A 22359-nucleotide genomic window follows, 5' to 3' on the forward strand; every position below is an offset into this window, starting at 1 on the left:
TTTTTTTTTTTTTTTTTTTTTTTTTTTTTTTTTGCTTGTGGGTCGAATGATTGAAGGAGTTTGAATGCTATTGGTCATTGTTGATTTTGAGATTTGGCTCTTGGTTGTAGATTTCTGTCCTTTTATTTTTGTCTTGGTTTTTCTTTTATTGAGGTTAATGAAATTTGGACTTGGAGAACTGAAGTTGGAAGTTACTGTTTTTCTAAAGCTATTTGTACGCGTTGATTACAGAATTTGGGTTGATATTAATCACTTGGATTTTAGATGAGAACTTGCATTTTTTTTTATGCAAATCGTCAATCCTGTTGGTGCACGTTTGCTGAAGGATCTGTAAATTTCCGTGTCCCTCCTTGCTATCCATACGAGTTGGGACTGTAAAATGCGCGACTGATAGTGAATATTGGTGTTCTTCGACGCGAGTTCTGGAAAAAAAAAAAAAGAGAAAGAAAAGAAAACACCTCATCTTGATGTAATACACGTGTTGTATGAACAGTGGCATGTGGCGGGATTAAGTTTCAGCTGGAACTAAGCCTTTTCTAATATTTTGTGATGTGTGAAGTTAGTTTTGAAATTTATCTATATGGATGATGTTGCATATGATATGATTCTATTTGAATGAGTTTCAATTGCGGTTTCACAGCTAGAGTCCAACAAAATGATGATTAGTAACTTACTTAAACACTAACTGTTGATACATGTGCCTGCAGCCATTGGACACTTCTTTATAGCAGATGATGCTACTGTTCGGCCATTGGCGGACCCATTTTACTGAATTAAATTTTTTTATTTCGAATTTGGGAAAATGATTTTGATGAAAGTGAGTTGCGTCTACAGTATTGCATGAAAGCCATGTCCTATGGTGCTTCGATTAATTTAAATTGCAAATCTTTTGTAAACTTTTTAAATTGAATGTGACGACTATTTCTGTTTAGCAATTACTGATCATAATGTTGCTTATAAATTATAAAAAATTTTAGGATGCGGGTTGACTAATTTTTTATATATGTTTATGCAGATGTTCAGGGATCTGAAAATCCTATTCCTCTTTCACCACAGTGGCTTCTGCCTAAGCCTGGGGAGAGTAAGCATGGAATTGGAAGTGGGGTGTGTTGTCTGAACTTCGACACTATCATTTATCTATACCGCCATCTGTTTATGATACTTAACTGTAGGGAGATATTTGAGCTTTCAGTTATACAGTGAATCCTCTATTAGTCAGTCATAATATGTTAACGCTAGGTTCATTCCCTGTAATTCCTGATGGTTCATTCCCTATAACTCCTGATGATCTCTCTGGTCCTTCTTAAATCTTTATATTGCAGGAAAACCATTTCAGTCATCAACCTGCTCATGCAAACCGAGTGGACATGATGAAGGGATCAGAGAACTATGAGGATATGAGTGACATACAAAAGAAAAAAGACGTTTTTAGGCCATCCTTGGCTGATACTGAAATTGGTAGGCGTGACCGGTGGCATGACGAAGAAAGAGAAAATAATTCTTCAATGCGTAAAGATCGTTGGAGGGATGGTGAGAAAGAGGTAGGTGATAGTCGTAAGATGGACCGTTGGACTGAAGACTCGTCCACCAAACTCTTTAGAGAATCTCGTCGAGTCCCATCAGAACGCAGGTCTGATTCAAGCAATCGGGATAATGTTCATTATGATCAACGACGTGAGAGCAAATGGAATACACGTTGGGGCCCTGATGATAAGGAAACTGAAGGCTTTCGTGAGAAGCGGGTGGACTCTGGAAGAGATGGTGATTTGCATCTTGATAAAAATTTCTCTCACGTGTCCAATTATGGGAAAAATGACCGGGATGGAGATCATTATCGCCCATGGAGATCTAGTTCCTCTCAGGGTCGAGGTAAGGGAGAACCCCCTCACCATCAGACCCATACTCCAATCAAACAAGTGCCTACATTTTCCCATCGTGGACGTGCAGACAACACACCTCCTACCTTCTCCTCGGGTCGTGGAATCATCAGTTCTGGTGTAAACCCTACAAATAGTATTTATTCATCTTCTAATTCTCTTGGAGCTTCCTCTGAGAGATTTGGAAGAGAGCCTTTCCACTACAAATATAGCAGGACAAAGTTGATCGATGTTTTCAGGACTACCAATCTGACATCACAGCAAACTCTCAAAGATGGATTTGTGCCAGTCCCTACTCTTACGCTGGATGAACCATTGGAGCCTCTTGCTCTTTGTGCACCAACTACAGAAGAAATGGTAAAATGTTGTTAGATACTGTTGTATTTGGAGTATGTACTATAGCTATCTAGCTATTTGAATGGCATCTTTTTTTTTCTTAGAATTTCTTGAAGGGGATTGATAAAGGGGAAATTGTTAGTAGTGGTGTACCTCAAGTATCAAAGGACGTTCGAAACTCATCAGAAAATATGCAGACAAGGCGAACAAAACTTGGTGTTTCACCTTCCCCAGGTCTGAAATGCTTCCTCTTAATTGTTTGATTATGGTATTTGGTTCTGTGTTCTTATTAGAAAAAAGTTGTGGGCTGTGGTTCACTACGAAACCTTGGACCATGTTTTGTGTGAGCAGGAAACAGAGAAGATTTACCTCATGGCTTTGACGATTACAATGATGATAAGGATGATAGCACCGCTAAACCAGGTCACACAAACTATTCTGAGGTCTCTACCGAGAGGCAGGTGCCTTATCGTAGGCCCCAGTCAAAAATTGAAACCATCCAGGAACGCATGGCACATGCTAGTAGCAAGTTCAAATCTGAAGGTATGTTACGCCTTAACTGGGGGATATAAAAAGTTCAGAATTTTACTCTTGCTACCTATTGTTTGATGTGGTCCGAACTGATAGACCCATTGTTGAGAAGATCTTTAGTTGGAGGAGGTTTTCCTAAGCTCCTTTTGGGACTACCTTTCTTTATTCATTCTTTCCATCAGTAGAAAGCTTACCATTTGCCAAGAAGAGAGAATTAATGAAATAGCTGGCAAATTGTACAATTTTGATAATGTATAGTAACTTGGACTTGAATTTATCTCCAGGTCTCCATGTTTCTTTTTCACGATATTTAAATTTCTATTTTCCAGTTGGTATTACTAATTTAATTTGGGGATGTTCTATGATATATCTCTCTTTAACTTTTAACTGCTGTGTTTTGCCCTTGGTTTTTCAATTTTGTTGGTTTTGTCGGAAATGTCTGTATCTGGTCATGGAATGTAACCCTTGTCTTTTGAAATTCAATTTTTTTCATGGACTGTTGTCTCTATGCAGGTTTCAGACAAGATGACAAAGCTATGAGTAAAGCAGATGAGGTGCCTGTCAGTAGGGACTCAAGTATTAAGGGGGGTACCAATGTTCATCCTGACAGTTCATGGAACGCCTCATCACTTGAGCAACCCCGGAATACATCCTTGTCTGACTGGAGAGATAATTCTAATGATACTAGCTCAGGAACTTCTGACAAGGGTTGGCTACAGCCTTCAAAGAGTCTTAATGATGGGTGGGGAAATAATTCAGCTACTCCATCTTATCCAAAGGACAATTCCAAATGGCAGACTGGGGAAGAATCTATCATTAGAAGGCAGATTTCAGGGATTTTGGACAAGGAACAACTAGCAAGAAAATCTGTTCATCCTTCTCCAGAGGATTTGCAATTTCATTACATTGATCCTTCTGGTGCAATTCAAGGCCCATTTAGTGGGGCTGACATTATTCAATGGTTTGAGGGTGGGTATTTTGGCTTAGAGTTGCCTGTCCGTCTGGCAAATGCACCAAATGACGTGCCATTTTCAGCACTTGGTGATGTCATGCCTCAATTACGATCTAAAGCCAAACCACCACCAGGATTTAATGCACCAAAGGCAAATGAATTTGCAGATACATTAAGTAATGCTAGTTATGGTAGCTTGGGAAAGCTTTATACTGGTTTGAATGAGATTGATACTTTGAGGAATGAGACAAGGCATAAACATGGCCCAGCGGTGGAAGCTGAAAACAGATTTTTGGAGTCACTTATGTCTAGTAATAAAGGTTCTTCCCCTCTTGAGAAGGGTGCCTTTTCTGAAGGTCTGTTCTTATATGTGAATAAGAAAATTATTATATCACTTTCCTTCAAAGTACTTATGCACTGTTATAATTCTTGTTGTAATATCATAGTGGAATCTAAATTGATCGTGATGCTTGATGTATAGGTGTGCCAGGATATTTTGGAACTAATAATTTGTCTTCGTTGGGAATGGACAATGGGAACAACCTTTTCCTGTTGGCCAAAAGAATGGAACTTGAACGGCAGAGGTCTTTGACCAATCCTTATGCATTCTGGCCTGGAATAGATGCTACTTCCAAGGTTTCTAAGCCGGATATTAGCCTAGATGATCCAATTCAGCAAGCAAAGCTCTTGTCTTCAATCATAGACCAATCTCGTCAAACTGCTCAAAGTGCCGACATGTCAGCCATTCTACAAGGCTTGTCTGACAAAGCACCTCCAGGCATTAGTGATGTTGCTGGCTGGTCAAAATTTGCTTCACAGCATGCTTCTGATCCTCTCCAAAGCAAACTTGACTTGCACCATGATCTTAACGTGCCTTTACAGGCACCTTTCGGTTTCCAACAGCAGAGATTACCACCACAAATGTCCCTGGCAAATGTATTGGCTCAGGCTACTGATAATCCTACCTCAACTCCAGATAAGTTTCTTCCTTCTAGCTTATCTCAAGATCCACAACTGATAAGTAAATTGCAACAACAGCATCTGTTGCAGTTGCAGTCTCAAGTGCCTTTCTCTGCACAACAAATGTCGTTGTTGGACAAACTTTTACTACTTAAGCAGCAGCAAAAACAAGAAGAGCAACAACAGTTATTACAGCAACAGCAGTTGCTCTCCCATGTTCTATCAGAGCATCAGTCACGTCAGCATTTTGGCGATCCAGCTTTTGGACAATTACAGGGCGCTCCAATATCTATTGGAAATGCATCTATTGATCCATCTCAAGTTCAGCTATCACGAGAGCAGTTACAGATTGGTTTGCAGAAGCCACCAAATGTACTAACTGATCGTGCAACTACCTTCGGGAATATAGCTCTGCAAGTTACCCAGGGAGCAAGTTACAATGTTAATTCGGAAGATCCGTCCCTTGTTGTTCCACACCAAATGTTTGGAAATGTTGTTCAGCAAAAGAGTTGGAATGCTGCTCTTCCGGAGCAGCTTAATGATATTCATCCAAAAGATATGTTACCAGGATCTAAATCAAACGAGGATGTGAATCTTGTACCAACTTCATCTGACAGCGATGCTGTTAAAGCTTTGGAGCAGATATCAGAGGATGTACCAAGGGTGGACGCAACTGTCACATCTATTGCATCTGATGTTTCTGTAGAACCTCTTCCTCCAAAAAATGATGAAGTCTCAGTTGCTAGACCACCAGCCGAAGTTCGCGATATTGAAATTCCTGTTCCCATTAGTGTACCCGTTGTGAAGGTTGAGGATGCTAGTACGCCTGTGGAGAAGCTTGATAGGAATGTATGCAAAGATGATACCCCTGTGGAGACGGAATTGAAAAATGTTGAAGCGCAAGAACCTAGAAAATCTTCTGATAAGAAGACCAAGAAGCAAAAATCTTCAAAGTTGCTTTCCTCTGACCAGGCCAAGTACTCTAAGAATTCTGCTATTCAACAGTCAAAGCAACCAAAAAATGGTAAACCAGAAAATGATTTGAAATTGAAGGAAGATAATCTTGTGGTAAAATCAAGTGATACGTCATCCTCTCCTCAGAAGACCAGGGATGGGGATGCCAAAATTTCCCATGTGGATAGTCAACCAGCCTCTGCTTGGAATGATAGTGAAACTGATCGAGTGAAGTATGACACCAGACTAATTGGCTCTGACTCTGGGCTTAACTCACAAATTCAATCTAGTCAAAGAGCTTGGAAAGTTGCTACGAGTTTCAAGGCGAAGTCGTTATTGGAAATTCAGGAGGAAGAGCAGAAAAGGGAACATATAGAACCTGCTGTGTCAGAGATTTCAACTGCTATAAATTCTATGAGTTTATCAACTCCTTGGGCTGGGGTTGTGAGCAATTTGGACCCAAAAGCTTCCAGAGAAACTCATAAAGATTCTATGAATTCTGAACCAATTGAGAAACATGAAAATTTATTGAACTTGAGGAGTAGAAAGAGTCAATTGCATGATCTACTGGCGGAAGATGATATGGAGAAGTCTGGTGCAGGTGTTGTTCGCGTTTCTGACTCGATTCAGATTGCTTCTTCTCCTCAGGTTGTGGCCACACAAGCAGAACCTATGGATGACAATTTTATTGAGGCAAAAGACACCAAAAAGAGCCGTAAAAAATCTGCCAAGGCCAAGGGCGTTGGTATAAAGGCCTCCTCTTCAGTCCCTTCTGCTGATGTGCCTGTTGGTTCAAGTCCCATTGAGAAAGTGAAAATCTCCCGCCAGACACAGCAGGAGAAGGATGCAATGCCTGCCATTCCTTCGGGGCCTTCTTTTGGTGATTTTGTTCTATGGAAGGGAGAAGCTGCGAGTGTGGCCCCTGCACCAGCATGGTCTAGTGACTCTGGTAAGTTCCCCAAACCCACATCTTTGAGGGATATTCAGAAGGAGCAGGAAAGAAAAATCCCTGCTGCTCAGCATTCACATCAAATCCCCACTCCGCAAAAGGCTCAGCCAACTCAGGTTGGTCGTAGCAGTAGCAGTAGTACTCCTTCCCGCGCTCTTTCTGCTTCTTCCCCATCGAAGGCTGCATCATCCCCCCTTCAGAACACTCCTTCTCAGTCAAAGTATGGAGGTGATGATGACCTATTTTGGGGGCCCATTGAGTCGAAGCAAGAAAATCAGCAGTATGAGTTTTTTCCTTATCCAGCTTTACTTTTTTTTATCAGTGTCAATGCTACTATGACCTATTAGTGGCGCTCTTTGAATCTCGTACTCCTTTGTTGAATTTGAACTCCTCTCTTTTTGTTGCCCACCTCATCTGGGTCAGGGTTTTAACTTTTATGTATACTTGACAACATTGTAGATTTCTATTCCGTCGGTGTTGCACTATAATCCTGAATTCGAATGAAATAAAATCATTTTTCTGTTTCAGGGTTGATGTCCATCTTGGGAGCCATGGAAGCTGGGGAAATAGAAACACTCCTGCAAAAGCAGCAGCAGCAGCAGCTTCAACTGGGTTGTTAAGCCGACAAAAATCATCTAGTGGCAGAGCCGACACAGCTTCAACTGGGTTGTTAAGTCGACAAAAATCATCTAGTGGCAAAGCTGATTATCTTTCACCCTTGCCTGCACAGTCGTCTCAGAAAGGCAAACAAGACACAGTTACCAAGCATTCAGGTCAGTTCTTGATGGGTTGTGGTCGTCTTTTCCCAGGGTTTGTGTTCTTTTTTTTCATTACTTTTTCTCACAAACTTCTTTGGGCATGTATAATAATCAAAAAAAAAAAAAATCCTCACCTTGTAGAAGCTATGGACTTCTGCGATTGGTGTGAGCGTGAATGTGGAAGGCTCCTTGGGACTAAAGGTATCTTTCCCTGTCTTGTCGAAAGGACATTTTTCTTGTGAATTTTATTGTCGTTTTTTCTACTAGAAGATCGCTTAATCATTGGGAAACAACTTTACGGTTTTCCTATAAATCTTTGTAGTAAATGTTTGCATCACTAGTAACATTTTCCTGCCTTTTTCAGCTTTTCAAACTTTCTTTTTGTCCATCATTTTTCTTATATATATTAAATGCATGTATTAATCATAATTGAAAACTTCTGAGCACGAAAATACTTGAATATATAAAAATCTGGAAATGTTTCCATAATCTATAGTTTAACATACCTTTGTTGTTTCTCCTTTTTAATAAACGCCTTCATTGTTTCTATGACTTCATTCTTTCTTTAAAAAAATTGTCCATGCTTTATGTTTAGGCAAAAATGAAAATTGTCTTTATGTTATTGTTCTTTTGCTCGTAATTAAGAATTGTTTTGCTATCTTTTATTAATGGAGTATCAACTTTTTGCCCGTTCTAGACACAAGTTTCCTGGAATTCTGCTTGAAGCAATCAAGATCTGAGGCAGAGCTGCTTTTGATAGAGAACCTTGGATCTTATGATCCCGACCATGAGTTCATCGATCAATTCCTCAATTACAAGGAGTTGCTCCCAGCAGATGTTCTTGAAATTGCATTTCAAAGTCAGAACGATAGGAAGGTATTTGCAGTAGCTGCCCGAGAAGTGAATTCTGGCCATGCTGGTCGAAATCTGGACCCGGATGCCCCCGTGGGCGGTGATGGGTCTGCGAAGGGAGGAGGAAAGAAAAAAGGAAAGAAAGGGAAGAAGGTAAGTCCATCAGTTTTGGGTTTCAATGTAGTTAGTAATCGAATTATGATGGGTGAGATTCAGACCGTTGAAGATTAGGATAGCAAGAAAGAGGCTCTGATGGTAAATGTAAATACATGACATCTAACTTTCTGTAAATGGATATTTTTGTACCTCTATCCACCCTCCCCACAGAAAAACACCACAGTGATGCAGCAGCAGTGACTATTTGGTCTGTCTGCTCGACGATTTTGACAATTAATTGTTCGTCTTCCTAGGTTTGTTATTCGGTCTGTCAAAACATTTTTTGAGCTGGATTTAACCTAACCAAGGTAATTTATTCTTGCGTTTTACTTTGTTCTTTTTTCTGGAGATGGGATTCTTTGGCATTTCACAGTAAAGTTTAAGCTAATGCATTATTGGCCTCAAGACCCTTGGACTACGAAGACGTCGAGCGCAGCAGCACCGCCACCCGGTACGTTCAATTGTTGAGGAATGAAAGTTTAATTATTGAACGTCTTGTGCATAGTTTGATTTCTGATATGGCTGATGACTATTTTAGACTAACAAGCCGTTGCTAGCTTGAATTTTACTGGCCAGCCTCTCAACGCCTTTGCCTGCCTCATGAATGCCATTTTGTAGTTATGGTGCACCACTAATAGACTGATAATGCTTGATGATGACCCTTTTTAAATCCTATTGTGCATTGTATTAGATGTCCTCCACTGGCACTTAGAAAAAAAAGGCTATATTTGATAGTGTTGGTTGTGTAGGAGCCTTGATTTGAACCGAACAACCAAATTGCCCATTAGTAGATACAAAGAAAGGTCGTGTGATATGTTGTGTAAGAGCCTGAGCCCTTGCTTAGTAGGAGGTGTTTTTGTAGTCAAGACATTTCGATGATTCGAGCTGGTCTTGTTCAGTTAATCTATCCGTACGGTTACTTCAACCAATTGATCTACGAAACCAATCATGGGGAATTAGTAACTTTCGACCTTTTGGCTCTTCATCGGGGCCTAGCTTGTGGCATAGCAAAATCGATCAAGAGCACTTAGGTATATGATTGTGCACAACTTTCTTGGAGATTATAAAACTGTCTTGATTCTATCATTAACCAAAGTTTTACTTTCTTCTCTGTCAGTACCATTGGATATAACAATCAAAACGAACCAATGAGAATGAATCTCTCGAATGTAGTACTCAACTTTATTACTTTGGTCAGCAATATTTGGCATATATTCTTCACTTTCACTTCCGAGTATGAATAGGTTGAATATGTTCGTATTATCCTGCCATAAACTGCCCAAAACACAAGATCTGAAAGCTCTAGTACGACAAATTGTTCTCAGAATTCAAAGCTATGTGACAAATGGTTGCATGTGGCCAAAAAGCGTAGGCGCCACCTTCATAACTAAGTGAATATACAAAGCAAAAGAGATAACCATTGACATTGGATTGGTATGGTAAATTTTGTATATTCCATTGTTTTTTTAACATAGCATACAGCTTTAACCACATAGATTCAAGGATCCTCCCAAATGGAGCACACCCCCACGGCGACCAACTTAGCTCAGCGCCGCAGCTACTCACCCAATTGCCTTTGTTTTGAGCTTTTCAATCTGTTTTCACTCTGCAAATCACAACCCAAGTGGATATTATTCTAATTATTATTTTAAAGGTCGATGTTCGATCTCGAAGATCTCGAAGAACGATCGATATTCGATCCCACCTCACAATGATTTGACTCGACCAAAAAAAAAACACAAAATACTGATCTTGCTGCAAATCTCGATCTCTAAAACCCATTTCTTAAATTTTTATCTTTCGAGTTGACGAACTAACTAAGAATCACTTCAAGACCTATGTTCTCAAAAACCAATTCAAGAACATTTTTAATCTCGGGGATTTTAAGGTGAAACAATGGCTAACCTTGGATTTGGTCGGAATTGGGTCGACTTGAAGAGATCGCAGAGACATTCTAGCGATCTCCAAAAGTGCAACATCACGAACAGCAGGAACATCACCGATCAATTCCTCGTACGCCGCTTCAAAAGCCTCCGACCAAAATCTAGGCAACCGGCCGCCGCCGCCGCCGTGGGTGTACAGATTCCACATATGGCGGACAACCCTCTCCCGCTCTTCAACTTCCTAGTAATCAGCAAAAAAACAAAGCCCTAAAACACCACAAACAACAGTAAAAACAAAAACCCACAAAGGAAAACGGCTAAAAAGATCACCAAAATATCAAGATCATCAAAGATCGGCTTGCGGGGGCCGTCGTAGAGTTTGGCGAAGGTTGCGGCGGACCATTTGAGTGAGACGGAGCCGGTGAACATGGACCAGAAGGCGAGGAGAAGAATGGCGGCCAAGGCCCAGAACTTGTAGCGAGCCTTTCTAGATAGGAAACATGGGGTCTCCTTGTTCGGAGCCGCCATTGTCGGTGAAAGCTCGGATTTCATTTTGGGGTTTGTGGGGTTTTGAGTGTTGGGTGAACAGTAGAGTGAGAAATTAATGGAGGGTGTTGGCGTAATGCAAATGGGAATTGGAAGATGAAATTGAAAGACCCTTTTTATTGGGAATTTATGAATGGGTGAGTCAATGTGAATGGGACCGACGCCATGTACAGAGCTTCCTCTGCAAAAGGGACCCAAGTTGGTTGGGGATGGCGGTGGAGCCTTTGCAGAATCAAAATCTGCGCCGTTGATTCAAAGATTTAGCAATGGGAGTATCCCTTTTTTCAAATGTATTTTCATCTATAGTTTGCTCCATGTATTCATCTGTTGACTGATGTCTACAATTCTTTCCTACAAACGAGGAAGTTGAGTTGCACCATATTGTTGGATGACATTTTTAAGGTTTGGTATGATTTTTTAACTTCGAGGAAATGTGCATAAAGTTAAGTTCAAATTAATACTCGAAGTTGTAATTAATACCACATCTAGAAGAATAAAACTTTAATTGTTCCTGTATTGTTACAAATTTTAGATGAATGATAATTTAAAATTTCTTTAACGTTTTTAAAACAAGTTATGTTTTATGGTCATCCAAGACAATTAAACTTAGAAAAGGTAAAAGGTAACTTTAAAATGTCTAAAAAATACCCTAAATTTTTTAAAAGGTTTCAAAAATAATAATTTTCAAATGTTTTATTACTACGTTGGTACTTTTTTAAAGAGGATTGACATTTCAAAAATACTTATGAACTTTTAAAAGTAATATTAAAAAATTTATAGATAATCTATAAGATATTGATAAACCACCTTTGTTAAGATATTGACATTAAGATTTTTTTACAAAAGTTGAAAGATATTAATCAAACTTCGGTAAAATTTATAAGTATTTTTTAAATACTATTAAAAGTTTAAAAGTATTTTTTAGAATATATATATTAATTAATGAAACCTTTATAAAATAAGTATTTTTGAAATATTATTAAAAATTGAAAGATGTTTTTTTTAACAAGTTACCACTAAAACTAACCATAATATTATTTTTTTTTTTTTTTAGAGTTTTTTAAGAACTTTTTTTAAAAAAAATATTATCTAAACTTTTAAAAAGTTTATGGTATTGTTATTTAGGCAAAAAGACAAATTCTGACGTTGACCTGAGAGGTATAGAACCATAATTCAAACCTACTCCGTTTTTAAAGTATTTTGTACAAATTAACCCATTTTAAAAAGCACACAAAACAAAATTGGTTGATTCACATTACAATGAACTCAGACCCCCAGATTTAGATTTGCAACGAGCAACAAAGAAAACGACACTCTTAAAACATTCACAGATTCACTGCAGCATCAACCGCGTTCATATCATTTTCTACAAATTTCAGAATCATTTTGTTTTGATCTGAGGAAAAATGAACAATAAGTTATTTCTTCCAAGGAACAACTACATGGTACATGAGAATTTACAAGTAAAATCTTACTAGAAAGCAATTATTCAATAGGCTTTTCCAATTTACTCAACTGATTCGTACTTTTTCGGGACTGGTCTCCACGGAAGATTCGGCGTTCATGTCGTCCTCGAACAACCTAACTTCACAAAGCTCTCCACCAGCTTCATCAGCAAATGTAATCTTCCTCTTCAACTTCTGAGCTGAAGTTGGAGAAGCATTTGAACCATGCCCACTTGTTTTCTGCAGTTCATTGTTTGACAGTTAGGGGAAGCAAAATAATGCTCTAATGGATGTTTTCTTTCACTTTATGTTGCAAGATTATGGTGAAGAACGTACCATTATTTTACAAAATCGGTTACAGTCCCTCGACATTATGGAAAGCCATTTCTTTGCACTTGCTTCCGCTTTCGTTGCATCAGCAATGGCTGTTCTCACCTGTCGAAATACAGAACAGTATATGAGAGAACAGCAAAAACGTCTTAATAAAATGTGCAAACTTTATAACTATCAAATAATTGCTATATTCATTCTGCATAATGTTGTATTACATGAGGCCAAGTTCTCTACAAGTTAATACAGGAATGACCAATGTCCTCAACGGACATAAGCAGCACCCAATTAAGGTAATGGGATGGAAATTCTATTGAACAGGATTGACTGCCCGGCGAAAACCTCAGAGAAGTGTAATTCTATTGAACAGGATTAGGTTAAACACTTGGCGTGCAGGATGGAAACTAACATCATACATCCCATGCAACAAACAGTTAGGGAAAGTAGGGAAAGGATTAAAAGCTTAATGAAACACGTTCCTATATGGTAATTGATGCCAAATGCAACTAGCAATCAAGATTCTCCAAAGATCATGTTCAATTATTATACAAAATGGGTTTGTACATGAAAAGTGCAAGGGAACAGGAAGGTTTTATATTCGCCGATGAAGCTGACTGATTAAGCGAGAGTTTAAGTTCAAAATAGGAAGGAAACATGTGCAATAAGGTAATAATAATCAAGTTATGTTCACACATATATTTAGTTACCTCATCCGTGTTAAACTTGTAACTTGTAGCTTTGTTGCCTTCAACGTGAATTCTGTCTTCTACAATTGCTTTCATTGACTTTAACTGAGTTGTAAGCTTCAGAGCAAGACACTCTATGTCCTGCATCTGTCTTTCTGTGAATGCAATGGCGCTCTCTGAACAACTCTGGACAGTAGAGCTTCTCATGCTGGCATGAGCGTGAGAAGCTTTAGTGGTGCTTGTTGAGTGAAGACTTCTCTTCTTTGATTTCCTTGTATTTTGCTCGTGATATGTATCGGAATACACTCTCTTCATCGGGTCACACCCTTCAGCTGTGCCAACCTTGTACTTAATTTGTTTGAAATATGGTTTGCCACCGCATGCTAAAATGAGAAGAGAAGACAATGAGGAAAATAGAAAGGAAAATTGAAAAAACTGCTCCAATTGTCATAATTGTATCCTTTGAATTTCACTAGGATTTCAAATATGCTTATAGAAGTAAACTATAGAACAAAAGAATTAAGTAAACATAAAATTTATCAAATGAACCCACAATTTTTTTCCACGAATTAATGCCAATATTCCCCAGTAAAACATGTGTTGAAGGGGTGAGAGAAGAGACTTGCAAAGCTTTTAAGTAGTTCATAGTTTTACCAGAGTACTTCCCCTTTTAAGTCCCTGTGCTAAATTTGGCATTTTTTTGTCAAGAAAATGTTTTTGCATTCTGTTTGATATGGGGTTTTTAGCTTGCATATTAAGTCATTGAAAACAACCTTTTTAAAAATTATTGTAAAAAAAGGGCTTAATATGGGAATTCCAAACCACGTCCCCTAATAACTAATGTTTAACTTCAGAACTTACTTTTGCATTCTTTATCTTGTAACTGCATAGACTTCATAGCCTTGGACAATCTTTCCTGAGATGTTGGAGAAATGGTCTGAAAATGAAAGCACAATTATATAAACATCCTCCGCATAATTTAAACCAAATATTACAAAAATAAGATTTAACTTACTGTTCTCGTTGATTGCAGCCTTGTTGGATGACGTTGAGGTTCTTCAATTTGATTGAATTTATCCGTAGAACCATTGAGATGAAAATCTGGTGAAGTATTTCTTTCTGGATCAGAACAATCAGACATTTGTGGTTGTTTCTCCTTAGCTGGACATTCGTCAATAGATATCAAATGCTGATCAGGAATTAAGTTACGATCACTGATAGAATTTGTTGAAACACTCTCTCCATGATCAGGGCTTAAGTTACAATCGCTGGTAGATTTTGATGAAATACTTCCCCCATGTTCAGAGCTTAAGTTACAATCACTGGTAGATTCCGTTGGAATACCTTTTTCATTATCAAATGCCAACCTGTCTTTATACCTATTCTCGGTTAAACGTACTTCAGCTCCAAGACTCATCTCTGGGAGTTGGAGGCTATTCAGATCAGCCATTCCATTCAAATACGTGAAGATTACACCATTAGTAGGACATATGACCTCATCTGTAAAGGGTTTACCTTCTGAAATATGAGTGTCAGAGAACTGTTCCCCGGTCATGGAAATTGCTGACATATCTTCACTATTTTTCTGACATATGACCTCGTGTGTAATGGATTTAGCTTGTGAAATATGAATGCCAAAGCACTGCTCCTCAGCCAGGGAAATAGCTTCTGATATGCTATCATTGGATACAAAACTTGGGGTACATTGTCCCTCCATAGTCTCTGATGCAGGAAAATCTGAATGTTGGGGTTTGTGTACCTCCAGGTTATCTTCACTCACGCACTCAGTGCTAGATTCCCCTACCATCTGAAGAGGTCTGGATTCATCACATTCCACATTTTCAAGAGATACATAGTTTAGAACACCATATTCAGGTTCTTTCTCAGATGCTGTCAACTCTAGACCAAAAAATAATTCATCGGTTCCAATAGGCCCAGAACTCAGACACGAGTTTACATTTTCATCACAGAGTAGAGACAACTCAACCGTAATGCAGTTTGTGTTTTGGATTTCTGTCACGTCAGTTTCAGGAGTTTCAACTTTAATGTCCACTGGGATGGCTAGGTCTGAACTAGATGGAAGGAGATCCTGATCAATATTGATTGGATCAGAATTTTCAATTGTTTGGCCTTGCAGTGAGCTAGTAGATATTTTGCTTTCGTCACATTTGGTTTTCAATTTTTTGCGTTTTGAAAGTTTGGATTGCCAGATGCTAAGAGCAACATCAAGATCACTATCATCCTCATCTGATAACAAGCATGAATGATTTAGTTCTCGTCTGGAGCATGTTCTCGGCTTTTCCTTGCTTGAGTCAACAAAATTTGACTGCCTCAGCTTTCTTTTCTTGCAGCTTTCCATCATCTGCTTTATAGTCATGCTATCAGCTTCTACATCACTCTTTTGTACTTCAGTATCACTATCACCTTCACGGTCAGAATCAGAAACTTCAGGCTCATCATTGAATAGTTTTCTTTCTGCATAAAGAACTTGGGTTTGCATCTTCGATTCACATCCATCACGAATATTTCCTTCTAAACCTTCTCTTGACCATCGTGTTGGGAGTGATTCTTGAGCTTTGTCATATATAGATTCATATATGTCAGTAAGCTTCTTAAATACCATTGCAGGCTTTCCACGGTTGATGTTTAGAACTTTAGGCATCATACCCCCTTTAATGGCATGGATATGATGAAAATGACTGAAACTTCTTAACTCCATTGGATAAGTATATTTCTTCTCCTTCTTGAGCCAAGATAAGGCGTCTCCTGCAGAGAAAAACACTAATTAAGTAATGGTAGCAATAAATTCATCAAGACAGCACGATTACAAACAAAGAAGAGAAAATTGAGGGTCAAAGAACTTAGGTCCACCGCTCAAATCCTACCGATTTTCTGATTCAATGGAATTTCCAATAAAACTTCTCCGGAATGATAAAATAAAGAAGAAAAAACAAACATTGGAACAATCGAGTCCAATGTAGATGAAAACCTTTTGGCCTCATTGCACAATATCAGATTATTGATGGACAAAAGAATTGACACATTTGTGAAAATCACCAAGCAGTCTGTTAAAGAAAAATCCTTGTTCATAAAACTATCGACCACCTCAAGTAAATCCTCCACAATACATATTCATAATTTACTTTATACTTTAAAAATAAAATTGTCAAATTCAGATCTATACATTAACATTACTCGACCAGTTGAATAGTTCTTTTGGATAGGAAACCCTCTTTTTCACTAAAATAAACAGCGCCAACTTAACCATGCACATTAGAGAACTACAATCGTAGACTTCAGAGAAACATATTCCGAACATCCAAAAAGTCTAAAATTTAGCAAGATATGAGAATAGCGAACGTTATCAACAACTCATCAAAAACCCTAGATCCCAAAATAAACAAATAAAATAAATCGATAAACACACTAAAAAAAACTAATTCAGCTGAAGATGAAATAAAAGGAAATTTTCGCAGATCTGAAACGGAATCGACCTCCTGCTATCCAATCAACAGTACGAGAGAAGTAAAAGCAGAGATTAACTGACCAGTGATAGAACTATCTGAATCGCCGGCGGTGGAGCTGAGAAACAACGGAAGCGGAAGCAGATCTAGCAGGACAGACCAGCGGAAGAAAATGGCGGGAGAGAGATCTAGGGTTAGTTCAGTGAAGAGAGAAGAAATACTAGAGAGCCTTCAGTTTCGCGCCAATTCGTCTGGCGGGAAATCGAGGAGAGTTAAACTAGCAAAAAAAAAAAAAAAACAAGAGCGAAACCTCCTTTTTATAGTGTCCCGTTGCGCAGATCTGGCCCGTCCTTGAAAACCCGTTATTTCAAATTTGACCGTTGATTTTGTTGACCGATAATCAACCATAATTTTTTTTTATTGATATAGTTTAACTTAATTATTTAAATTTTATTTTTAATTAAATGGTTAATATTGTAAAACATCTATTTATTTTTTAATACATTTAATATATATATATATATATACACACACCATATATGAACCAATGTGAATGAGTGTAAGCTTCGTGACCTGAACACGATTGGTGTTGACCACACTAGGGGCTACCATGGTAGCAAGAGAGGCCAGGCGGTGACAATTGAGAGGTTGTCATCGAACATTCCTAACCACACGGGAAGAGAGGTCAAATGGCAAGGCCATACGCCCATTTGGCTCCTCACGGAGTATAGTTCACATCCAAACATCTGATTGGGAATGGGGCAACGCCCATGAAGCTCCGGCGGAAAGGGAAGGCCTGCCAGAGTTATACCCATGGATGCAGGATTCTTCGAAAAAACGCGGGCTGACTCATATATATATATATATATATCTCGTATTCTTCTTCTTTTAAATTTGTAACATCTGTGTCTGAGATTTGGAATTTGAATTCGACCCTTAATGGTTCTAAAAGTGGAAGTCTATCCCCACTTATAAACACAAGTCATTTCAATATGTTCTGTCTTCGTTCACAAATCGCTGAGAATTAGTTAAATAAAACATGTTTAATCATACTCTGAAGTTTCTATAATTGAGCCACTGGACAAATGTTAAGCTCGTTGGTATAGTAATTTTAAATTCTTTTAAATTCTTTGGTCAGTATATCATTAATAATAATTATTAGTTTAAGAATGTCATGTCCATAACAAAATACCTTAAATATGATCTCTATCTCTAAGATAATTTAATAATACGTGTCAAAAGAATATGATGCCACGTATGTCATGGGACACGCGGGCAACTGATGTGGCCAAAAAAAATATATCCTTATTCCCTGTTTTATGAACCTATTCCTAATTCTGCTTGCACATGTGGATATCTTTAAAATAAGTTAATATCCAACCTGTCAAAAGAAAATGGCTTAAATCATATATATATATATATATATTTCATAAATATTTTAAAATTATCTTTTAAATATGAATTCGTTGGAATGCTAGATAAAACGTCGAGGTGGTAGATCGTCGTTCTTTCAAATTTAATTAACTAAATTTTATTTATCTTTCTCGTTGTTAAAATTAAGATAAAATAAAGTTTTTAACTGATAACCACGATAAAATTTGTTTGAAAAAAAAAACACGTCTAACAAAACTCGAGGCAGATGACATGCAGTGATTTGAGAGTCCGACCCAAGCAAGGTCGAGGAGGCCCGATTTTGTCTCTTCTTCTTTGCTGGGAGATTTTTCAAAACGTCGTAACTCGTAAGGTTAAATTTAGTATTTAGAGATTACCTTAATGATCAAAATTAAAGAAAACTTGTTTCTAAACTCGTGATTCGAATCACTCCATAAAAATAGTTTGATCAAGACTAATTGAATGACTCTGACATGCAAATCTAAACACACGTCATGCTTGACTTAAACATATTAATAAAAATAATGATATAATGATATAAGTTGTGCCGCCGCCACATCTGAAGCGTGCTAATGGTAGATCTACAAATCTCTAGAAATACGAGAAGTCGTCGTGGGGTTTTCACGTAATTAAATTTGTGTTTTCATGAATACTAAAACATTTTTGGAAGTTATAGAGCTGTAAGTTCGAATACGTGCACACGCCACTATACCCTTGTGGAGCAACCTATCGCCCGAGTTTCGCCTTATAGATATGGCGTCAGTGGATCGTACTATACCACCTTTCAAACTTAAGGGAAAAAAAAATTAAAAATTAAAAAGTTTCTACGGCTAATACTGCAACCATCCAAATCCACCTAATAGATACTATCCGTTTTGGTCTATTGTGTATTGCCGTTAGTCTCACGATTTTAAAACATGTCTATCAAAGAGAAGTTTCTACGCAATCGATTTTAAGATATATATATTAACGATAATAACTTTTAAAACGTTTATTTTTATAAGGATTAAGGGGGTCTTTATATGTATTTTTAAAATGGAAAATGTATTATTAACTGTACAAGTATTTAAATTTAAAAATAAAAAAATTAAAGGATATTGATAAAATTATTTAAAAATATAATAAATCATTGTTATGCGTGTGGATCTTGTAGTGGAGGCCAAAACTTGACGAAAGTAAAAACCGCCCCCCTTCGTCACGTCAAGAACGAGATGATCGGGAAACAAGAACATGATCCAAACATTTCAACACTATTTCAACAGAGATCGCCGCCGAAATCCACAAGCTTTTGGTACAGTTTCAATCTGAGATTTCGATTATCACTACAATCTTTTTCAATCCGCAATTACTTTTCTCACGAATTCGTCCATAAGAAGCAAAAAACGAACCAATCAAAAGACAATCCAGTTCAAATTTTGGGCGAAACCCTCGTGGTCTCAGATTCAAATCCCCTGTAAATAGGAAGGTATTGAAGAGCTTCTCCCAGCTTCTCCAATGGCGAATCCGCGTAAAGGCAAGCTCCTTTTTACCTATTTTCTATTTTTTTTTGCTATTCCCCGTGTTTCTAGGGTTTTTGTCTGCAATTCTAGCTCCCTTGAGCTGAATCAACCTGAATCTGATGTCCCCATTAAAATTAGACAGCATGTTTTACTGAAAAATCTTGAGGAGTTAGTGAAAAACCTTAGCGATGTAGTTTCTAAATTGGAGATGAGATTATCTGATATTCCCGCGAAATTGAACACTGAGGTAGGTAGTTTAGGCGGTGGAAAAGGACTGAGTGACGGCGGAGATGGCGGTTTGGATAATGGAATTCAGGATGGGGGTGGAGGTAGAGCTGTTACAGTGACAAAATACAGTCCATTTTGGTCGGAGAGGTTCCATTTTTTGTCGGCTGTGAAGCTGGATTTTGATGCTACTTGTATCAATGTCCTGCCGCTTAGGGATTTCGAGGGACATAGCAAGTATGTTGCGGTAGGAGACGAGAGAGGGCGAGTTTATGTCTTTATGAGAAATGGGGATGTTGCGGTTGAGCTTTGTACAGTGTCTGATTCGCCGATTACGTCGATGCTTTCGTATATGTCTGTTTATAAGAATGAGACCCTTTTGGTTACTGGCCATAAGAATGGGGCGATCTTGATGCATCGGATTTGGGAGAGATCGAATGGGGAGGAGTTGAATTCGGTTTTCATGGAACATGTTGTGGAATTTGTGGGGGAGGATGAGTCGCCAATTTCCATCTTGGAAGTGCATTATGTTGGGAGGATTAGGTACATTTTGTCTTCGGATGTTCGGGGGAAAATCAAGGTTTTTAGAGAAGACGGGACGGTTTATGGTTCGGTCATGCCTATGAGTAGGCCAATAGCGTTCTTGAAGCAGAGGCTCTTGTTCTTGACCGAAAGTGGCGCTGGCTCGTTGGATTTGAGAAGTATGAAACTTAGGGAGTCGGAATGTGAGGGATTGAATCATTCTCTTGCTCGAAATTACGTGTTTGATGCCGTGGAGCGATCGAAGGCGTATGGTTTTACATCAGATGGGGACTTGATTCATGTCTTGTTGTTGGGAGATATACTGAACTTTAAATGCAGGGTTAGATCAAAACGGAAGTTCGAGCTTGATAAACCACTAATCTTTCAAGCAATCAAGGGCTATTTGCTTGTTATCAGCAATGAGAAGGTTCATATTTTCAACGTATCGTTGCAGCATTACGTTCGAGTCGGTGCACCGAGGCATCTATTTTCTGCTGGTCTAGACGAGATCAGGTCATCTTTCTTGAACTATCAGAATTTGGATTCAGAGTCTGGAGGAAAGTTTATACCATTAATATCGAGTGACCATGAAAAGCTTGTTGTTCTTGGACTTGGGGGCGGATATGTCGGATTGTATCGCTCGAATCTTCCGATCTTTAAAGGGGAGTTCAATACAATGCTATGGACAAGCCCTGTTCTCTTTTTCATTCTCTTTCTGTTTGGAGCTTGGCATTTCTTTGCAAAGAAGGAGGCGCTCACGTCCTGGGGACCGGATGACCCTTTTACTGCAACTTCACCGACTACCGGAGCTCCACTCGGAACTGGATCCAGCGAGAGAGCATCTTTCATTGACGCTCCTTCGAGAAGTACTGAAATGATGGATCTTAGAGGTGGTGGTGGTGGCCTAAGAGGACCACCGCGACGTTATGGTTCTCCTACAGGGTATCCTGGTGGGGCAACGAGTTCGTTTAGGCCAGCTACGACAAGTGACCATAACTCAAGACCAGCTGCAGTTGATCCAAATTATCGAGCAGCTTCGGAGTTAAAATTCAGAGGCTCGCCTTTAGAACCTCCGGGATTTCCGAAACGACGGGAGCCTCTATTTGCAAACAATCAGGTGGTGGATGAAAGCAGTTGAAAGAAAAATAGGTATCAGCTAGTAATCTTTGCTTCAAAGAGTTTTAAGTTCCTAAATCCTGATTACTTTTTTCGTTTTACTTTTTCCCGATTGCTCGTTTGCTGGTCGGTATGAACGGTTTGATCGTGCAATATATCTATATCTCTGTCTTGTAGTTTGATCCAAAGGAAAATAATACAAAAAATTAGTGAAATAATGCAAGTTTCATTTTGAAATTATTGTCCCCCTTGGCAGTTACAAAATGGTATCATAGTTAGACACCGAATGGTGTGCTAACGAGGACGTTGGGTTCCCAAGAGGGGTGGATTGTGAGATCCCACATTAGTTGGAGACGGGAACGAATCATTCCTTATAAAGGTGTGAAAATCTCTTCTTAGTAGACACGTTTTAAAATATAAGACTGACAGACGATACATAAGAGGCCAAAGTAGCACTTGTGCTAGTGGGGGGCTTAGGCTATTACAAATGGTATCGGAGCTAGATACTGAGCAGTGTGCTAGTGAGGACGCTAGGTACCCAAAATGGGTGGATTGTGAGATCCCACATCGGTTGGCGAGGGAAACAAAGCATTTCTTGTAAGGGTGTAGAAACCTCTCCCTAATAGACGCATTTTAAAACTTGAGGCTGATAGCGATACGTAATGGGCCAAAACGGACGATATTTGCTAGCGGTAGGCTTAGGCTGTTACAAATAGTATCAGAACCAGACACTGAGTGGTGTGTCAGCGAGGACGCTGGGTCATCAAGGAGGGTAGATTGTGAGATCCCACATTGGTTGGAGATGAGAACGAATCATTCCTTATAAAGGTGTGGAAATTTCTTCTTAGTAGACATGTTTTAAAATATGAGGCTGGCGGCGATACATAACGGGCTCTAGTGAACAATATCCGCTAGTAGTGTGCTTG

The 22359-nt window shown here is 38.7% G+C and overlaps 4 protein-coding genes across 6 annotated transcripts in view; 2 read left to right on the forward strand and 2 right to left on the reverse strand.

Moving 5' to 3' along the window:
• Positions 1–8743, forward strand: part of LOC111495902 — a 9336-nt gene extending 593 nt beyond the window's left edge. For both annotated transcript variants that reach the window (XM_023146057.1, XM_023146058.1), the window contains 9 exons: positions 1016–1104; positions 1323–2234; positions 2318–2447; positions 2565–2756; positions 3258–4052; positions 4178–6839; positions 7088–7332; positions 7459–7518; positions 8015–8743. In XM_023146057.1, coding sequence (XP_023001825.1) covers positions 1016–1104; positions 1323–2234; positions 2318–2447; positions 2565–2756; positions 3258–4052; positions 4178–6839; positions 7088–7332; positions 7459–7518; positions 8015–8400 — 5471 coding nt within the window. In that variant the 3' untranslated portion in view covers positions 8401–8743. The remainder of the gene's footprint in view (positions 1–1015; positions 1105–1322; positions 2235–2317; positions 2448–2564; positions 2757–3257; positions 4053–4177; positions 6840–7087; positions 7333–7458; positions 7519–8014) is intronic.
• Positions 8744–9633: 890 nt separating this feature from the next.
• Positions 9634–10972, reverse strand: LOC111495903. The gene is made up of 3 exons (XM_023146059.1): positions 10539–10972; positions 10231–10449; positions 9634–9931 (listed from the first exon to the last, which is right to left on the reverse strand). Exons 1-3 carry the CDS (start codon positions 10758–10760, stop codon positions 9884–9886), a joined length of 489 nt encoding a protein of 162 aa, XP_023001827.1. The 5' UTR covers positions 10761–10972; the 3' UTR covers positions 9634–9883.
• Positions 10973–12009: 1037 nt separating this feature from the next.
• LOC111496554 lies at positions 12010–16959 on the reverse strand. The gene is made up of 6 exons (XM_023147032.1): positions 16763–16959; positions 14231–15981; positions 14077–14152; positions 13237–13598; positions 12536–12634; positions 12010–12439 (listed from the first exon to the last, which is right to left on the reverse strand). Exons 2-6 carry the CDS (start codon positions 15932–15934, stop codon positions 12266–12268), a joined length of 2415 nt encoding a protein of 804 aa, XP_023002800.1. The 5' UTR covers positions 15935–15981; positions 16763–16959; the 3' UTR covers positions 12010–12265.
• Positions 16960–19216: 2257 nt separating this feature from the next.
• On the forward strand, positions 19217–21651 carry LOC111496113 (uncharacterized membrane protein At1g75140-like). Of its 2 annotated transcripts, XM_023146407.1 has the most exons (2): positions 19217–19584; positions 19831–21651. In XM_023146407.1, exons 1-2 carry the CDS (start codon positions 19566–19568, stop codon positions 21453–21455), a joined length of 1644 nt encoding a protein of 547 aa, XP_023002175.1. In that variant the 5' UTR covers positions 19217–19565; the 3' UTR covers positions 21456–21651. The 2 variants fall into 2 exon arrangements, with proteins under 2 accessions (XP_023002175.1, XP_023002174.1); XM_023146406.1 differs by having other exon boundaries at positions 19217–21651.
• Positions 21652–22359: the final 708 nt, after the last annotated feature.

The sequence above is a fragment of the Cucurbita maxima genome, unplaced genomic scaffold (genome assembly GCF_002738345.1).
Source record: "Cucurbita maxima cultivar Rimu unplaced genomic scaffold, Cmax_1.0 Cma_Scf00022, whole genome shotgun sequence".
Lineage (NCBI taxonomy): Eukaryota > Viridiplantae > Streptophyta > Magnoliopsida > Cucurbitales > Cucurbitaceae > Cucurbita > Cucurbita maxima.

What these genes read in the sequence shown, in the direction of transcription:
- LOC111495903 (XM_023146059.1), bottom strand. Translation starts at nt 10,760, where the DNA reads ATGAAATCCGAGCTTTCACCGACAATGGCGGCTCCGAACAAGGAGACC. An exon ending in TTGATGATCTTGATATTTTG is followed by an intron (nt 10,450 to 10,538) that starts GTGATCTTTTTA and finishes GCTGATTACTAG; the next exon opens with GAAGTTGAAGAGCGGGAGAG. An exon ending in CAATTCCGACCAAATCCAAG is followed by an intron (nt 9,932 to 10,230) that starts GTTAGCCATTGT and finishes TGTGATTTGCAG; the next exon opens with AGTGAAAACAGATTGAAAAG.
- LOC111496554 (XM_023147032.1), bottom strand. Translation starts at nt 15,934, where the DNA reads ATGGAGTTAAGAAGTTTCAGTCATTTTCATCATATCCATGCCATTAAA. An exon ending in GGCTGCAATCAACGAGAACA is followed by an intron (nt 14,153 to 14,230) that starts GTAAGTTAAATC and finishes TTTCATTTTCAG; the next exon opens with ACCATTTCTCCAACATCTCA. An exon ending in ACCGATTTTGTAAAATAATG is followed by an intron (nt 12,440 to 12,535) that starts GTACGTTCTTCA and finishes AATGAACTGCAG; the next exon opens with AAAACAAGTGGGCATGGTTC.
- LOC111496113 (XM_023146406.1), top strand. Translation starts at nt 19,566, where the DNA reads ATGGCGAATCCGCGTAAAGGCAAGCTCCTTTTTACCTATTTTCTATTT.